This window comes from Peromyscus eremicus, chromosome 12, assembly GCF_949786415.1.
Source record: "Peromyscus eremicus chromosome 12, PerEre_H2_v1, whole genome shotgun sequence".
Classification (NCBI taxonomy): Eukaryota; Metazoa; Chordata; class Mammalia; order Rodentia; family Cricetidae; genus Peromyscus; species Peromyscus eremicus.
In genome coordinates, this window is record NC_081428.1 from 43009610 (window position 1) to 43027477 (window position 17868).

The window sequence follows — 17868 nt, forward strand, 5'->3', positions numbered from 1 at the left end:
AAATCATGGGGTGTGAAGAGCGTGGTCTGTCTGGTAAACATCAATTTTTGTGTTTCAGAAATTTGGGGTGCTAAAGTTCAAGGCAAGAGAGCACTAGGAGATAAATCTGGAGAGGTAAAAAGTTCCCAGATGAATCAAGACTTATGTAATATTTAGACTTCATTCTATTAAAGTAAGTTACTGTAGGTTTGAAGTGGTGAGAGAAGACAGATACAATCACATTGTCACAGGTGTGAAAGAAAATGGAATTTATAGGCAGGCACAAATGGAGTTCCACACATAAGCACATCAATTAAGTAATAATCTCATCATCATTAACCAAAATACTTCAATATTCCCTTGTGTTTGTGGGGGTGGGTAAGATCAAGGTTTTTTTTAACCCTATTTAATTTTACTACCCAGTGTTTGATAAATGTTGAATAATTTAGTTAAAATGCACTTGAAGACTGAACTGAGGATTATAGAATATGGCAAGTATTTATCCTGTGAAATGAAAATGGAATTGGAGAGGTGCCACATTTTAACACTAAATGTTTCTTGCACTTAGAGATCTATGAACCACAGCAATAATCAATATTAATATAGTTATAATGTCATTTAGTTAATATTAAAAATGAATAGCATCAAAATGAAATTGGTAATGCCTTTAAATGGATGTGATTTTATGTATAGTGGAAAGCTTTATTGTACATTTCAAAATAGGTAAGACTGTAATTTTTAATAAGAAGCATTATTTTTATACAAGATTCAAAGTATGTTTCTTAACCAAAGGTGGAAAATAAATTGTTTAAGATACTTCATTTCTTGAAGATTCTGTGGCTTCCGTGAAATAAGGATTTAAAACCATTTTAAATGAAGAAATTTTCTTTTGCATTTTTCAGTTAGGTGACTGCATTTCAAGAGACAGTTACCCAGATGGCAACATCACATGGTACAGGAATGGGAAAGTTCTGCAACCCCTTATAGGAGGTGAGTCTGTGTCAGGCAATGGGTTCCCATGGCCTTTCGTATATTGTATAGACTGGTCATTCTATGAGCTATCCAGAATTGATTTTGCTGTCCTCTTCTCTATCTACAACTCTACACTTCAGTTACACTTAAGTGCCCCTTAACTCATTGGGTGATTTCTTTAGACACCATTTTATCCATTGTATAAAGAAGCAGAAGCAGAAAGCAGTATTTCTATATATGGCATGTTCTAGAAGTTAATTAAATTGAGTGGGAGATAGGATTTTGGGATTCTATTTTTGCCTATGCCTCTGATTCACAGTTTTGAAATGACATCTTACCTTATTGAGTGTCAATTTTCTCTCCTACTAAATACAATTAGAAGGACAAATTCACCTCTCAAATATGTTGGAATATTTAATTATGGATTGTGGCTTTCCGGTGAAACATCTTATCATTGGTGTTCTTTACTTTCTTTAGAGGTGGTCATACTTTTTAAGAAGGAAATTGATCCAGTTACTCAGTTGTATACTATGACTTCATCCTTGGAGTATAAGACAACCAAGGCTGACATACAAATGCCATTCACCTGTTCTGTGACATATTATGGGCCCTCAGGCCAGAAGACAATTCATTCGGAACAAGTAGTCTTCGATATTTACTGTAAGTAACTGAATATACAATTGTGTAATTGTAATATATTAGAAACAATATTCAAATTTTTATCTTTGAAATCTTGATTCAATTCCTCTTAATATTCTGCTGTCAAACTTTGATACACAAGTAATCTCCTCTTCCTTGGAAAACCTATAGAAAAAATACCACTTAACAATATACTCTACTTCTTCACATATTATTTATATCTATTCTGTACTCTATGAGGTGTTACATTCTTTAAAGATTTGATCTCTAACTTGACCAATTCTCTCTAGTAATCTCCAGTCATAGCATATTACCATGTGTTTTATAGTAATTCCTAATGCCTTCTGACCATTTCCTTAAAAAATGATGGACAAATGCTACCTTATGACTGGCTAGCTTCCTAAGGTTAAAATTGGGAAAGTGAGTATTAAGACTTGGGAAATTGGCTTCAGGAGGAACTTGTATGTATGTGAGTACCAGGTATAAAGGTGGATGCATGAGAATGACACGATAATACCATATGTATATAGGGAGTATTTGGCAATGAGAAGACAACATAGGCACTATAGAAACTCTTGATAATGACACAAAGTAGTTCATTCAAAGAGGTTATTCTTCCAACTAAGAATCAAGACATCAAAAGGAAATTGACAGTGTGAGGTTGCGAGTGAGAAATGTCATAGGAACAGAATGGTAAGTCTTGAAAAGTCATATGTCCCAGGACAGTGATTCTGGAACTGTTGAACACATTAGTTGAATATGACGGAGTTGCTAGAACACAGATTACTGAACATCACTCAAGTAAAAAGATCCAGTGTTGGGGGAGGGATGGAGTGGAAGAGCAATGAAAGAGATAACTTGATAGAGGGAGTCATTGTGGGATTAGGGAGAAACCTGGTGCTAGAAAAATTCCCAGGAATCCACAAGGATGACTCCAGCTAAGACTCCTACCAGTAGTAGAGAGGGTGTCTAAACTGGCCTTGCCCTGTAATCAGATTGGTGACTATCTTAACTGTCATCACAGAACCTTCATCCATTAACTGATGGAAGCAGTTGCAGAGATTCACAACCAGGTACCAGGCCAAGATCCTGGAGTCCAGTTGAAGAGAGGGAAGAGGGATTATTTGAGCAACAGGGGTCAAGATCATGATGGAGAAACCTCAGAGACAGCTGACCTGAGTTAGTGGTAGTTCAAGGACTCTAGACCAACAGCTGGAGAGCCTGCATGGGACCAAACTAGGCCCACTGCATGTGGATAACAGTTGTGTAGCTTGGTCTGTTTGTGAGACCCCTGGCAATGGGAGCAGGATCAATCCCTGGTGCATGAGCTGGCTTTTTGGAACCCATTTCCTATGGTGGGATGCCTTGCTTAGCCTTGATGCAGGGAGGAGGGGCTTGGTCCTGCCTCAATTTGACATGCCAGGCTTTGTTGACTCCCCATGGGAGATCTTACCCATTCTGAGGAGTGGATGGGTGGTGGGATGAGGGGAAGGTCAGGGGTGGGGGGTGGAGGGAGGAGTAGGAGGAGGGAGGGAGGGGGAACTGCAGTTGGTATGTAAAATGAAAAAATAAATAAAAAAGAAGTGCTTCACAGTGCATTTATTACAAAAATGATATATTAATATTATTACTGATAATCTGTAGAGCATATATGGAAAACCACTGCTGTAGGGAGACCAGAGACAGAGCAAAATGATAGAAGAGGACATTCAAGAAAGAGAACTGGATGAAAGAATTCAACTTGAGAGAGCCTGAGAAAGCTGTATTAGTCCTCCCCTCTTTAGTTTTTATGTTCACCTGATTTCTGCCTCTGGTGCTCACTTCACACAACCATTCCGAGTTCCCTGTACTTCCTGCAGTGATCACCAAAATGGTATTCCTGACTACTTACCTTTCTTTCCTCACCCTAAACACTCTGCTCCTCAGGCTGCCATCAGAAGTCTCTTTCTAAAACTTAAATCTGCAGCGTTCCTACTGTGACTGAACTTTTTCACTGACACCTCGGGATGCTCCGATTCATCGTCTTCATGTTCTAGGCTGCTGTATTCTCAAACCTGTTTGAGCCACAGTCACACACTATGTGTCAACCTTCATCATCACACTTTACACACTGCACTCTTTTCTACTGTTCACATTCCTCTGGGAGAATATAATTCTTATGCCTGCCTGTGTGTTCTCTTTACCTTGCCTTTATTATCTAGCAAGCCCCTACTTATTCTTTAAAACATAGGTCTGGAGGGGAATCCTTTTGGAAGCTACCCAGGCTTGCACATCTATCTAGGTTTTACCTTTTGTGCCATGTGTAATATAATAGTCTGAACGGTTAAATTTGTTTTTCTCATAAATACAGAAAATTCACTGAAGTGAAAAGCACAGTATTTTCAGCTTTATGATCCTTGCACACTACTTAAATAATATTCATACTAAACTAATAAATCTTTAACTGGGTAGAAGGATAAGTGAACAAATAGGTGTGTGGGGGGGGAAAATGAATAGACTAATTTGGTAAAATGGTGAAATATAACATCTCATTTGATGTAAATTCTAGATAACCATGTATAGTAAATTATGGAATACTCATTTCAAATGTTTATGTGTAGGAAATGTATGAAGGATTTTGAATATCCTTATAATAGTCAAAAGAGTATCTTAGAAAACAGTTATGAAAGTGTTGAAAGGGAAAGGAAGGCTCAAGGTGAGGGAGCAAATGAGATGTGATAGTACTATTTCTGATGTAGGTTAATTAGGGCATAGACTAGGAAAGTATTAAGTGTGAATAGAAGGAGAGAATCAAATGTAAGATATAGCAAAGCATTCAGCACTGAGAATCGGTACTAGAGTGGATTAGAGGAGGTAGAGCAGAAAGTCAGAATAATGGGAAGAATGATGACTTATTAATAAGCAGAGTGAAATCCAGAGTCTGAGGCAGAGGGACAAGAAGTGGTCATCAACTTGTTAGGCATGGGAGTGGCCCAGAAAGCTCCTGTAAAAATGCAAATGTGTTAAAACAATCCTCTGATCACACTTTAGTCCTTCACCTCTCTAGTACGGAATACATTGAAAAGGATTGCAGAGAAGGGACACTAACATAGAAGAAGTTAGACAGGTCCTGGTCCTGGCTGTTCTAGTGTCAGCCTTGATCAGAGATGTGCCGCTGTTCCTTTCTGAGAAAGGGCCACGTCAAAGCGTGAACCTGACACACATTACCAAAAGAGTCATGATGAATCCCACTATTTCCTGCAACTGAGGTATACTAACAAATAATGGAAATGGAAAAAAGAAAGAGAAGGGAGGGGCACGGGACGAAAACCCAGAAATGGTGGCTGTCAGTAGGATGTCAAAAGCGAGCTTTATTCTCTTCTTCCACTCTACTGAGAGCTGCTGGTTGGAGAACTACCTGTAACAAATCCAGAAATAAACACATGCAACAAATTGAAGAAGTGTGTGAATCTCGCTGTTTAATCTCAGGATTTGATGATACCCAGACATTCACATGTAGATCAGTGTCAGAGAGGCAATCTAAAACAATCTTTCTAAATTTTCCTGTGCATTTAATTTAATGACTGCAAGAAATGTGGCGTGGAGGGCTTCTCAAACTACAACTTTTTAGTTTCACTTTATTAGCTCATAATAAAATAGGTATTTGTAGCTTGAGTATTCTGTTCATAAATTTTAAAAGTCAGATAACTCAATCATTACTCATTTTTGTCTATCTTCCTTAAAATTCTTCCTTCATGGCATTATTCAGCTATGTAAAGCATGGTTGTTAGAAAAAATTGTTTGTAAAGCCAACATCACTTCCTTTTACTTTCCATTTACTAGACAATGATCCATTGTGTGCAGCATTTAATTCACTTGGCATTCGACTGTTGAGTAGTCCTATGTATTCAAAAAATACTCAATACCTCTATTTTATCTGCAAAAATGAACCAATGTGTAATGAAGTTATATCATGTCTTGTTTTAAAGAACAGAATAAAATGACAACATTTATGGTCCTGATGACTATATAACAATCTCGATCTCTGTCCTTTACTATCTCTGTCTGTCTTATCTCTCCATGTGTCTGTCTGTGTGTTCATGGAATTAATTTTTTAAAGTAGATCTATCTGCCTGTGTGCCAAAAACACTGCTGGTATTGTTTAGCTCATGTATCTTCATTTGACTTTCATTATTGTATAGTAAGGGTGTGATGGTATCCAGCAGCTTTAGTGACTTTGCTACCCAATTGAGTCTTTCTAAGCTATAAGCTTCATATAACACCATTCAATTTCCTTATAATGAAGTCACACGGTGAGATTGTTCTACTGGTCTTTTGCACATAAAATAATTACAGTCATTGCCACCTCAGTTAAAGACATTTTGCTAAGAAGAAATTGATTTTTTTTTTATGTAACAGGGTTCTTTGTAGTTTGCTCTAACTAAGATTAGTACTTGGTATAGCAAGTGGCTATTAACTTCAATCCCTCTATAAAAAGATACATTTAAGTAATTACCATTACTAGCTTCTTGAGAAAATTGTGTATAATTTAGTCATTTACATTGTATGCACAGAGTAATTTGGTACTTGACAAAAATGGTTAACTTCTGCTTGTGACTCTTGCAGATCCTACCGAGCAGGTGACAATACAAGTGCTGCCACCTAAGAATGCCATCAAAGAAGGAGACAACATCACTCTCCAGTGCTTGGGGAATGGCAACCCGCCTCCTGAGGAGTTCATGTTTTACTTACCAGTAAGTGCCTAAGCATTAGTTGAACTTGACGACTATCATTTTGTCCTATTGTCTGGCTTCTAACTGACGCGAACAATTGCATGAACTTGAGTAGCTTAAGAGAGAAAAATGGGTGATTCTTGAGAATCGAAAACAAAAAACGCCACCGGTAGAATGTCCGTTGAAAGCTTCTGTGGCACCATCCCCTGTTCTTTCTGCTTTTCCTCTGTGTTTAGAGAGTTCAACGATAAAGAGGAAAAAGGGGCAACCACAGGAAACCGTAACTGCAAAAAACTCAGGGTATAATTATCCGAGTAAGACACAAAATCTGCTCTTCAGAAGTAGATCACTGGGAAATCAAAAGGCATGATTGCAAATGTTCTAATGTGGATGAGGATCCACCCACAGGCTGCTCTGAACACGCTCGGATCTTTTGAAGCAAAGAGAGTTCTGTCGTGTAGTTTAGCTAACTTGGTAGAATAACCGTGTGGGCTCCTTGTCACAGTACTTGTCATAACTGAAAGGAGTGGTCTGCATAGAGGACACTGTGGGAAATTTCCTCAAGTATTTGCATTCTTAGTGATGTGGAGCCTAGCTGGAAGAGCGGTGTGTTCACCACCATCTTACTGGGGAAAGCTAGATGCTGCTAAATAGTGCATTTACTGCAACCATGACATTATAATGAATTTACTCCCAGCATGGCTGGGAGTGTTTCACAATTATTGAGAACATCTGTACAGGAAACTTCTTGCAAACGTAAATGTTGGCAGACAGCATTGTGTCCCCTATTAAATTGATGTATTAATATTTTCTCATTTACAAATAAAAGTTCTGAAGCTGGGTTTCCACTTTGGCTACTGGGGACAGCAGAGCCAAACTCGTGTTCTGTCTTTAGAAATAATGTCTCCTGGCTGTCTTGGCTGCTGTTAATGGGTGCTCCTCCCATCTCTCTGCTTGGCCTCCTCGGTTTGCTTCCCTTTCTTTTATTCATTGTCCTCCTTCCTGTTCTTGCTCTTCTATTGCTTTTCATTCTTCTCCCTGCTTCCTTCATCTCTGTCTGTCATTGTTATTTGGGTATATGACTGGCTTTCCCGTCAGCTTGTGTGCTTTCTCTCTGTCCCTCTCCTCTCCTCTTCTCTCCCCTCCTCTCTTCTCCCTGTTTCTCCTCTCAGATCCGCTCTTCTCTTCTTCCTCCCTCTCTCTCTTGCTCTCTCTGTCTTTCTGTCTTTCTTTTTCTCTGTCTGTCTCTGTCTCTTTCTCCCCCCAGCCTCTCTCATACTTGGAATGAAACCAAGTGCCTTGCGCATGCCAGGCCAGCTACATCTCCATTCTCTGGTTCATTGGCTCACTATATAGCTTAGGCTGACCTTGAACTCACTATGTCACTCAGCCTATCCTCAAACTTGCAATCCTCTTGCTCCCAACTTCTGAATGCTTCAAGTATAGGTATGTATCCCAAGACCCAGTTAGAATTTCTCCAGTCTTTTTGTGGATGTAGATAAGGTATAGGAAAAAAAGGACATTAAAAAAAAAACTGCTTTAAAATTCAAACTCAAGCTATGCTGTCAAAAAATAGATATCATCAATACAATATAAAATAGCCCTTCAAAATTTAGCACCAAACTATGAATTGTTCCTCAGATGTTTGTAGAACAAGTTGCAATCATTTTTGCCTAATAAAAAAGTGTGCTCACTTTTTTCTCATATCTAAGAAAATTGTACCTTCCTCAAGAATTATAATCTTTCTTATTGTAGCTACCAAATGTAACCATCTGACATTTTGCCTCCATCCAAAGGGACAGCCTGAGGGAATAAGAAGCTCAAACACTTATACACTGACAGATGTGAGGCGCAATGCCACAGGAGACTACAAATGCTCACTGATCGACAAAAAAGGCATGATCGCTTCAACAGCCATCACGGTTCACTGTAAGTCACCTCCTCAGGACCTGCTGCACCTCAAAAGCCTCCGATAATATTACCTAGCTAACTTTTCTAAGTGCAGTCTTATCTTTCTTAAACAACTTGGTTTTCATTCACTCCATAAAAAGCATCAGAAAAAGTTCAAATTCATGTAGGTTACCACTGTGATACTGAAACCTTGCAGGAATCTGGGAACCACAAACTTGTCAATGGTAAAACCCTTTTTTCTAAATGCCTTCAGCTTCTTGTAACACTAAGTCATTTGGATATGATCCTTAAATAACTCATTATATATTTAAATATATGTATACAGAATGTATAAATATATATAATATACATAATTTATTTTATGCAGTTCTGGAGATGGAACCCGGGGCTCTGTACATGCTAAGTAAGCATTCTGCCACTGAGCTACACCCCTAAGCCCTTTTTAGATATTCTTGATATTAACAAGATTTACATTTTACCAGGAAGAACGTAGATTATATATATCTCAATTTTAAATTACAGGATAATATTAGCACCCACATCCAGGCAACATGAAGTTACTACAGATTCAGCACATGAAGTAGAGGGGACTAAAAGCTAAAAGTCAGTAAATTGTTGGAAAGATAACCTCTTCAAAATCACCTTGAGTGACACCTTTTATTAAATTTTAATCTACTTGGAGAACTCAGGAGACAGCAAAATTATGTTTGGTCTCAAATAATATGATGGGGGAAAGATCCATTAAAAACAGCCATGTAGGGGGCTGGAGATGGCTTAGTGGTTAAGAGTCCTTCTTGTTCTTGCAGAGGACCCAGGTTCAATTCCCAGCACTCAACTGTCAGCTCACAACTATCTATAACTCTAGTCCCAGAGGAATCTAATGCCATCTTCTGACCTCAGAGATCACCAGTCACACACATGTTACACATACATACATGCAGGCAAAACTCTCATCCACACAAAAGAATAAAATAAAGAAATCTCCAAAAAAGGAGAAGACCAGCCATGAAACTTGAGTTCTTTATTTTGTAAATCATGAAAGCTCATATTATTAATATATCAGATGCTTCTTAAAAGTAATGATTTATTTTTTTATTGACACTGCCACCTGGTAAGAGTAGAATTCATATACTCTTTTGAATAACTGTGGGTCTTGTTTGGGGATGTAGATTGAATGAACCTTTCACCCAACAGTGTGATCAGAAAGATTTCTCCCAGAAATGATCTGCTGTAACCCTACAGAGCATGAGATGACTAAGTTTTGTTTTGTTTTGATTAAATGAGATTAAGCAGGAGTGAAGAAAGGGAACTAAAGGTCATCAGAGAGGATGGCCTGGATGTCTAGTATAGGGTCCTCTGCAGCACAGGGACTTAGAGGAACTCAAAACATCTGCAAGCTTTAAGCATGGGACCTAGGCTGTCCACCTTGACCACATTCCCTGTAAGCAAACACCAAGCATTTGTCAAAAAGCATCACTAAGGAACAATATGGAGGACATGGAGCTCCTGTGCAGTCAGAATTTGGTTACACAGAGGAAAGGAAGAAAGCAAAGTCAAAACACTTTAAAGGAAACTGCCCTAAGCCCATGCTGCTGTGTCCTCTATCTACAATGCTTGAAAAACATACAAGTGAGGAACTAAAACTTGGAGGGAGACACAGGAGGACTCAATGGGGAATAATACAACCAAATGGTTGCTTTTGATTGTCTGAGGGGCTCTGTGGTAATAGTGATGGATTGAAATTGTTCACAGCCAAGCCCTTTCTTTGTTTCTTCTGTCCTTGTTGCTCATTGGTCTGAGGGTGTCACCATCAGGTGCTAGTTAGAAGGACAGTAGTGACCTCTAAGTAAAACAAGAATGATGTTTATTTTCCTCCTCTGGGGACCAGTCAGTCATGAGATCATTTATCTAATCTTGTTCTATGATGGAAATTGAAGAAATACAACAAACAGATACAAGTACCTGTTAATAGTCATGTGACAGCCTTGTCAATCATATCTTGAGGCTAGTTACCAATATTCCAGTTACTTAGCTATGTGCCTATGTTTAAGAGATGTTGGGTACACAGATACACAGGATCTTAAGAGGAGAGAGCTATTCTGTGTATGGCATGTAGAATAGGCAGGGAGGACTGGACTACAGATCACAAGGAAGAAGACTTGGTGGCAGCCACATCATATCTCAATGATACTCTGTAACAGGAAGGAAAAAAAAAAACAAAATATGGGGGAGGGTAAATGAATTGGGTGCAGTTTATTATTCAAATGTATCCTGATTTTGACAGATTGACTGGAACATTGGTCTTAAGGCCTGAATGTCTTCTTTAGAGCTAAAGAATAATTATGCTCATCATCATTTTATTTTACATTATATGCACACATGAAAAATCACATTTTGCCCATTTATCTTTGGCTCCTTGTTTCACAAAAGTGGGATCTGTTTCTTTTCATAAACAATTAAACTAAGTGTTGGTGGAGAAACAGGATCCATACATGCACAGGGATGCAGAGCAGACCTCTCAACAAGACCATATTACTACAGATCCTGAGTCACTGTTCAAACAGCTACTATTCCTCTGCCATAGATTCAAATCTGACATAGATTCTTCATCAGACCCTTCAAAGTTGATTTTATTCTTTAAAATCTTGTGTCTTCTCACTGACAAGCTCTTGACTCTACTAATAAAGGCTCTCAAATTTCCCTTCTTACAGTTTTCATGCAAACATAAATCACCCAAACATTCTAATTTAACTGCTTTTATACAAGATGGCACAGATTAATATTAATGTAAACTAGAAGCATGTGTATTTCATCATTCATTTAATAACCGTGCATAAGAGTCTTGATATACCAGGTCCTGTGGTTATGTTAGAGGAAATCAAGGCATGGTCATTACTCTCCTGTTTACTGCTTCACAGCAAAGACAACCACTGAGAACCATTGATGGGGTGGGGAGATGCCTGATTCAGTACACCACCTACTGCGTAATTGTGAGAACTTGAGTTCCAATCACCAGCAATCAAGTAAAAAGCCATGCCTAGGTAGAAGTCTGCAACCCAGAACTGGGGAGGAAAAGTAGGGTGAGCAGATGAAGGACCACCAGATCTCTGAAGCTCTTTGTCTCCCCAGTGTACAAAAAATTGTTGAGTTTCAGGTTCATGATTAAAGACTATCTTAAAAAATAAAAATGGAGAAATATAGGAAGATGGCTAACATTGACATCTGGCCTGTATGTGCACCTACATACAGTGCATAACACCAACATGCACATGTACACACATACACACACACCAACAAGTATATTACCACATCCATCCATCATACACAATTCTTTTAAAAATGACACAGAAAACGATTGGCAGCCTAACAAAATCATGAAAGAGAGACAAAAAGCACAACTTAATCTATAATTAGATATACAGTCTATGAGTTACGACCATCAGTACTAATTCATTCAACATTGAGCAGCCTGATGCATTCTCTCAATTTTTTATTTTGTCCATGTGGAAAGGTTTATGCTATGTCCCCACATACCAAAGCATTTAGTTGTCAAGAGGCTACAACAATGTAGTGTCTTATACAAAGCCTTTCTGCTTTGAAACCCAGTTTGATTTTTCTTCTCTTTACTCCTGCAACTCTTTGCTTATGCTATGGCTTAGTATTTCAACAAGTAATTACTGATATCTGAATGTGTAATAGATTTGATACTAGGTTCTGACTTTGTAGGTAGTGCACTGACTTGGAGTGCATAGTACCTCCACCTCCATCATCATGTATGGATCTCCCATTAGTGCCTAGAACATAGTAGCTGTATGACAATATTTGTTCCATTGAGCTGAATTTTCTTCCTACAAATCACATTGTAAGTTTTATATTTAAAAAATCATTTTTTACCCGAAAGGCTCTACATCCCTAGACATGCTTATCCTGTGCATTTTTAAAATTATCTGTTGAAAATGTACCTAATAATAGGTCTTATTCAAAATTTCAACTGCATGGAAAATGGAATAGTATTTCAAAAATAATTCAACTATTTGTCAATTTTCTCTGAAGAAACACCTGCACTATCTCATAGTTTTTCCATTTATCACCTGCTGTCTAAATATATGTGATTTTCCAATGCAATGCCTTATCAACTGCTTTTTATATTTACCTACTCATTTTTATTTCCTTCCTGAAGTGAGTTGATTTTTTTTTTCTTAAGGTGATAGGTCTCAAAAAGAAATATTTGTAGGCACCCCCAACATCAATTATGTTAAACTGAAAATCAATGCATAATCAGTTAGATTGACCATATGCTTGTTCAAGTGGCCATCAGTGCTAGCTTGTAAGACTAAGCTGAATCTTCTGGAGTCTAGCTGTTTAACTCCATAGAAGTGAGTTCTGATATTCAAGCACAGCTGGAAAAAAAAATGTTGTTTTTTTTGTTTGTTTGTTTTGTGTTTCCTATCTTGCTTTCTTGTAGTTTTCATTTCAAGCAGATTTTTCTGTCTCACAGATTTGGATTTATCCTTAAACCCAAGTGGGGAAGTGACCAAGCAGATCGGTGATACCCTACCTGTGTCATGCACAATATCTGCTAGTAAGAATGCGACTGTGGTGTGGATGAAAGTAAGTTCAGGTCTTTGCTGCTGTCCTGCTGCTTAGAAGGAGTTCTTTTAGCACCCTGCGTCTTCTGTTTTACATTCTATAATGCATATTCATGCTTGCCTTGTATGCTCACATCCATGTGCTCTTCCACTCCTTTCCTCTCCAGTGTTGGTCAAACCACAGTAAAACTGTAGAGGCACTCAGCCTCACTGCGGCATCGTTAATGGATGGGCTGGAACTTAGCATGGTGCATTGCTTTATGATTATATAATGAAGAGTGATCCACGCATGCATGCGCACACACAAGCACATGCAATTATGTACTTTGAGGATAAACCTTTTAGAGTCCGTTTTAACTGCCGTTATTCTGACATCCTGCTTGTAGCATCTCTGTGAAAAAAAAAATGCAGCTCGTTCATTATTTTTTCCCATCATGTATAATGAAATCCAGTCCAATAAATCAGAAATTTCACAAGTGAGAATAGGGGCTTGAGCTCAGGCTTTCTGGAGTATGAATGGCCCCAACATTTTTGCCTCCTCTTTGGTGTTGAGATAACTTTTCAGTCTCTAATAGCAGGTCCTTATGAATGATGAGCTCTTTGATGCTAAGTAGCTCTTTCACTTCTAGACCTTAGGAAGCAACTAAAACATTCTGTGATCTTGCTTAGGGTCTCCTGTATGAGCTCACGTAGTCATATAACTCTAAAATAAAGACTGTGACTTGGGGCCCAGTCATTTCAACATTTACGGAATTGGAAAGGAGAGTATATAGTTGGTGCTTTGAGTCAAGCTTGTCCTTAAAACAGAAGTCTATGAATGGTATGAATATGGTACCACTGCTTACATCTTTGGCTTGTGTTTCCCAACACTCATAGTGTAGCATGGACAGGGGCAGCTAACCAGTGGAATTCTGAGAAAATAAATATTCACATTGTTTGAAACAGGGGATGAAATTATCTTTTTTTTTTTTTTTTGGTTTTTCACAATCATGCAGAAATTTTCTTACTAGGACTTCTTCTTGACAAAATATTATTGTTTAATGCTGTTTTCTAGTCTAAATGTTAGATTCTTAGCTGTCTATCTATCTATCATCTATCTATCTATCAATCATCTATCTACCATCTATCTATCTATCTAATCTATCTTATCTATCTTATCTGTCATCTATTATCTATCATCTATCTACCATTTATCTACTATCTATCTATCTATCTATCTATCTATCTATCTATCTATCTCCTACTTTCCCCCTTTTCTCTCATCTCTCTGAAACAGGGTCTCACTCACTAGCCTCCAACAAGCTATGTAGACTTGGCTGGCATCCAGCTTCTGAGTGCAGGATTAAAGGTGTGCACCTCCACATCCAGCATTCTCTCATTCTTAGAACAGTTCCTTTTACTTTCTTTTAGGCACAATATTGTTACTGTTTGTTCTTCTCCCAGATGATTATAGATGATTACAGTGTCACTCTCCATCATCCTTATTTAATATGTACTAGTTATAGTACTTAATGCTCACAAAGCTAAATAACATATATGCAAGTAGAATAGTCAATGATTGTACAAACAAATATCGTGTATTTTATTTGAGAAATAAGTCAACTACACTAAACATGAAATGCAGTCACTATAGTTGGTTCAACCCTAATGTCAGTATTGCTAAGCAACATTCTTATATCAACATTAGTTGATGGGAGAATGGGCAGGAGGAAAACGCAGTATACAAAGATCTATAATCTTAGAATTTTGGCTTATTAACTGCTTTTCAATTTCAATTCCCAAAAAAATGTGATTATCTTCTGATGTCAAGTAACTTTTTAAAAGATTAAATATTTTTTCTTTGTAGAAATTAGAATAAAAAAGTTTTCTTACTAACTGAATTTTTTCACAGTTTTTGTCATTTTATAGTGAAATCCCAGTGTTGATAGACATTGAGATCAAATAAGTCTCAAGCATTTATGCCTGCTGCTGTTTAGATTCCATGAATAGCTTATGGAACAGTCCTAACACAATAAGTAGGGCCTGACAATTGAGACTTTTACTCAATATAACCCATTTTTCTATTCATATAGTTAAATCCTTCAAACAGTGAGATACAGTAAGAATAAGACCCCATTTCCCACATAAAAGAAACTCAGTCTCAGAAAATCATGAACTCGTTCCAAATCACCAATGCTAGAACAAGTGACACTGAACTATAACTCTACTTTGCCTAACTCCTGGACTGTGAAGGATAAAAAGATATCTAGTTTTGAAAGCATCTTATAGGTTTATTTTTTAAGTATATATATTTACATCAGACCCAGAACAATAACTTTGGACTTAATTATTATATCTTAAGTCATGATTGTGGGGCTGGAGAGATAGTTCAGGGAGGAAGAACTCACTCCCTCTAGTCAACACATGAGGACCTTGTGTGAATCCCCAGCACCCACCAAATATTTGTGTGTGTCTGAAACTCCTGCTTTGGAATTCAGAAACAGACTAAGTCCAAGAGCTCCTGAGCCAGCCAGCCTAGCCAAAATGCAAGCTTCTGCTTTTAGTTAAATACCCAATCTCAAGACGGATGGTTAGAGGAGGAGAAGAGATGGCCTGCTTTGGTTTCCCTGCACTCATACACAGGTGTAGTCATCCACACATCCAGATACATGCACCACACACACACACACACACACACACACACACACACACACACACACACACACACATCATGCACAGTGATTAAAAATATAAAACAATGAAAACAAAAGTCTTGCCCTCCGAAGTAACGTGCTCTGCGTTTAACCAGGATAACACCAGGCTGCGATCAAGTCCATCATTTTCTAGCCTTCATTATCAGGATGCTGGGAACTATGTCTGCGAAACTGCTCTTCAGGAGGTAGAAGGACTGAAGAAAAGGGAGTCACTGACACTCATTGTAGAAGGTATGAAATGATGTATCTGCAGTTTTTTTTCTTTAAGAACTTGGTATCTGGTTTCTTTTGACGTTTCAGCTGTAATGTTTCAATTGTAATTCTGTTTTAGGAAAACCTCAAATCAAAATGACAAAGAAAACTGACCCCAGCGGACTGTCAAAAACCATAATCTGCCATGTGGAAGGGTTTCCAAAACCAGCGATACAGTGGACCATTACCGGAAGTGGAAGCGTCATCAACCAAGCAAGTGTTTTTTTTTTTTTTTTCCTCTGTACTGCCCCTGCTCACAAGCTGAGTTTTATTTAGGTAACTGAAGTGTAGGCTGGTGTGGTTAGCACGTGGAATGTGCAACCTATGCTCAGAGAAAGTGCTTGCTGACATCTTAATTTTCTTGGAAGGAGAACATGCCTCAAAGAACACATTTAAATCCCAGGCCCATGGAAAATATCAAAACCACCGTGTTATGGTGTCTGCTTTTAAAAAGAATTAAAATTGGATGTTTCTCCATGGTCATTAATTCCTGAGACATGGATAATTAAATCATTAAGGTATATACTTTTCTGCACCATAAACTTATATGTTACAGTATAAGTAGCCTCTATTACTTTTCCTGTTTACACATGTTTAAAGGATATAGCTTATTGAATCTGGACCCCAGGGGTATTGACCAACATAGTCACTGCTTGGAAACACGTGGTCCAGTTTGCTTGTTACAGGGCTAGGACCAGAACAAGAATGCCCAAGTGTAAAATCTAGGTTGTGCCCTCCTGGACAATAGAGGACATTAATCTAAACTTAATATCTGTAGTCTTGGTAGGATACTTCAGTAGCCACAAAGGTTTTCAATTTACAAATGCTGTGAGTATTTTCTTCTTCATACAAAGTCAGACACAGAAAGAGAGAGACAGAGAGACAATGAGACAGAGAGAACAGCCTATTGCTAAGGGTTCAGAACTTTAATCCCACTAATTAATCTCTTTGGGGTACTACTCTAACATTAGTTACATTTTTCCCTATAGCAGTCCTCAAGTCTGCTTAGATCATTAGAACCGGTTAAAGAGCCACAGGACATGGGCTCTCCATTTAAGGATTCAGCAGACACGTATAAAGCAAAAAGATGCAAATTAATTTTAGGTTGAAAACTCTGCATTCCCCTGTGGAGAAGTGAGCCACTGGTTCAGCTCATAGAATATCATTTGCTAAGCATGGTGGATCTGGGCTCTTGCCTGTGAGTCATAGAAATGCATTTGCATATGTTCAAGCACAGAGAGCCCTCGGAATGGTCACGCTTGAAGCCAATAACTCCTGACTGTATTAAATACATTTTGAGACAACCAAGTAAAAAGACCATGCTTAGGAAGGCAGAGAGGCAAGGAGACCGTCAAGCCTGAGGAGATGCATGCTTCTGTATTCAGAATAAAGACCTGCATTGCTGACAATGTGCAGAAGTACTTTTTAGAATCAAATGCTAAAAGTAAAATGCTAAAAGAATAGAAACGTTTCCTTCCTACTTTACTTTTTTCTCTCTATATCTCTAGTTCAGTTAAGTGCCATTGAAAAAGAACCTGTAGGTATTGGTAATGCTGACATGGAAAGCAGAGAAAAGGGAAGAAAAGCACACATATATCTGATGAATAAATGAATATAACAATGAAAAAGGCCAGGCTAGAAATCAGAAAGTATATTTTGTAGAGATTGAAGTAGCAAGCACAAAGACTCAGGGAAATAGCAGGCACACTTACTGCAGTGATAGAAATAATAATGCCATTCTTCATTGTCATAGAGAAGGATTGAGTCTGGCCTCAGGGACAATATGTTAGTTTTCTTGTTAAGGGTCTGAGATGATCTATCCATAATATTTTATTTGTTCTCCCCTCCAAGGCATGACGAACCTACCAGTGTACAGCCATGAGGGAGCTCCCAGGGAGCGGAGGCTAACACACTCTCATCCTCAAGACAGTTACAGTATAGTTAAGAATAAAACCAAGAGGGAAGAACATGGGGCAGAGTGCAAGTTAGTGACCAAGAAAAGGCTCTGAATGCAAACTAGCTTGAGTCGTGTTACATTTGTGTCTAATCCCAAGAGTGACCCAATTACATTTTTTCTTTATTTTTTGGGATTTTTAAATCCTTTTTAAAAGATTTTTTGTG

General features: G+C 38.1%; 1 protein-coding gene across 1 annotated transcript in view; it reads left to right on the forward strand.

The window, feature by feature from the left end:
* Window positions 1–17868, forward strand: part of Alcam (activated leukocyte cell adhesion molecule) — a 182440-nt gene that overhangs the window by 148912 nt on the left and 15660 nt on the right. Inside the window, exons 5-11 of the mRNA XM_059277074.1 lie at window positions 882–969; window positions 1429–1611; window positions 6196–6323; window positions 8099–8231; window positions 12712–12824; window positions 15591–15726; window positions 15827–15960. Of these exons, the coding sequence (XP_059133057.1) occupies window positions 882–969; window positions 1429–1611; window positions 6196–6323; window positions 8099–8231; window positions 12712–12824; window positions 15591–15726; window positions 15827–15960 (915 nt within the window). The remainder of the gene's footprint in view (window positions 1–881; window positions 970–1428; window positions 1612–6195; window positions 6324–8098; window positions 8232–12711; window positions 12825–15590; window positions 15727–15826; window positions 15961–17868) is intronic.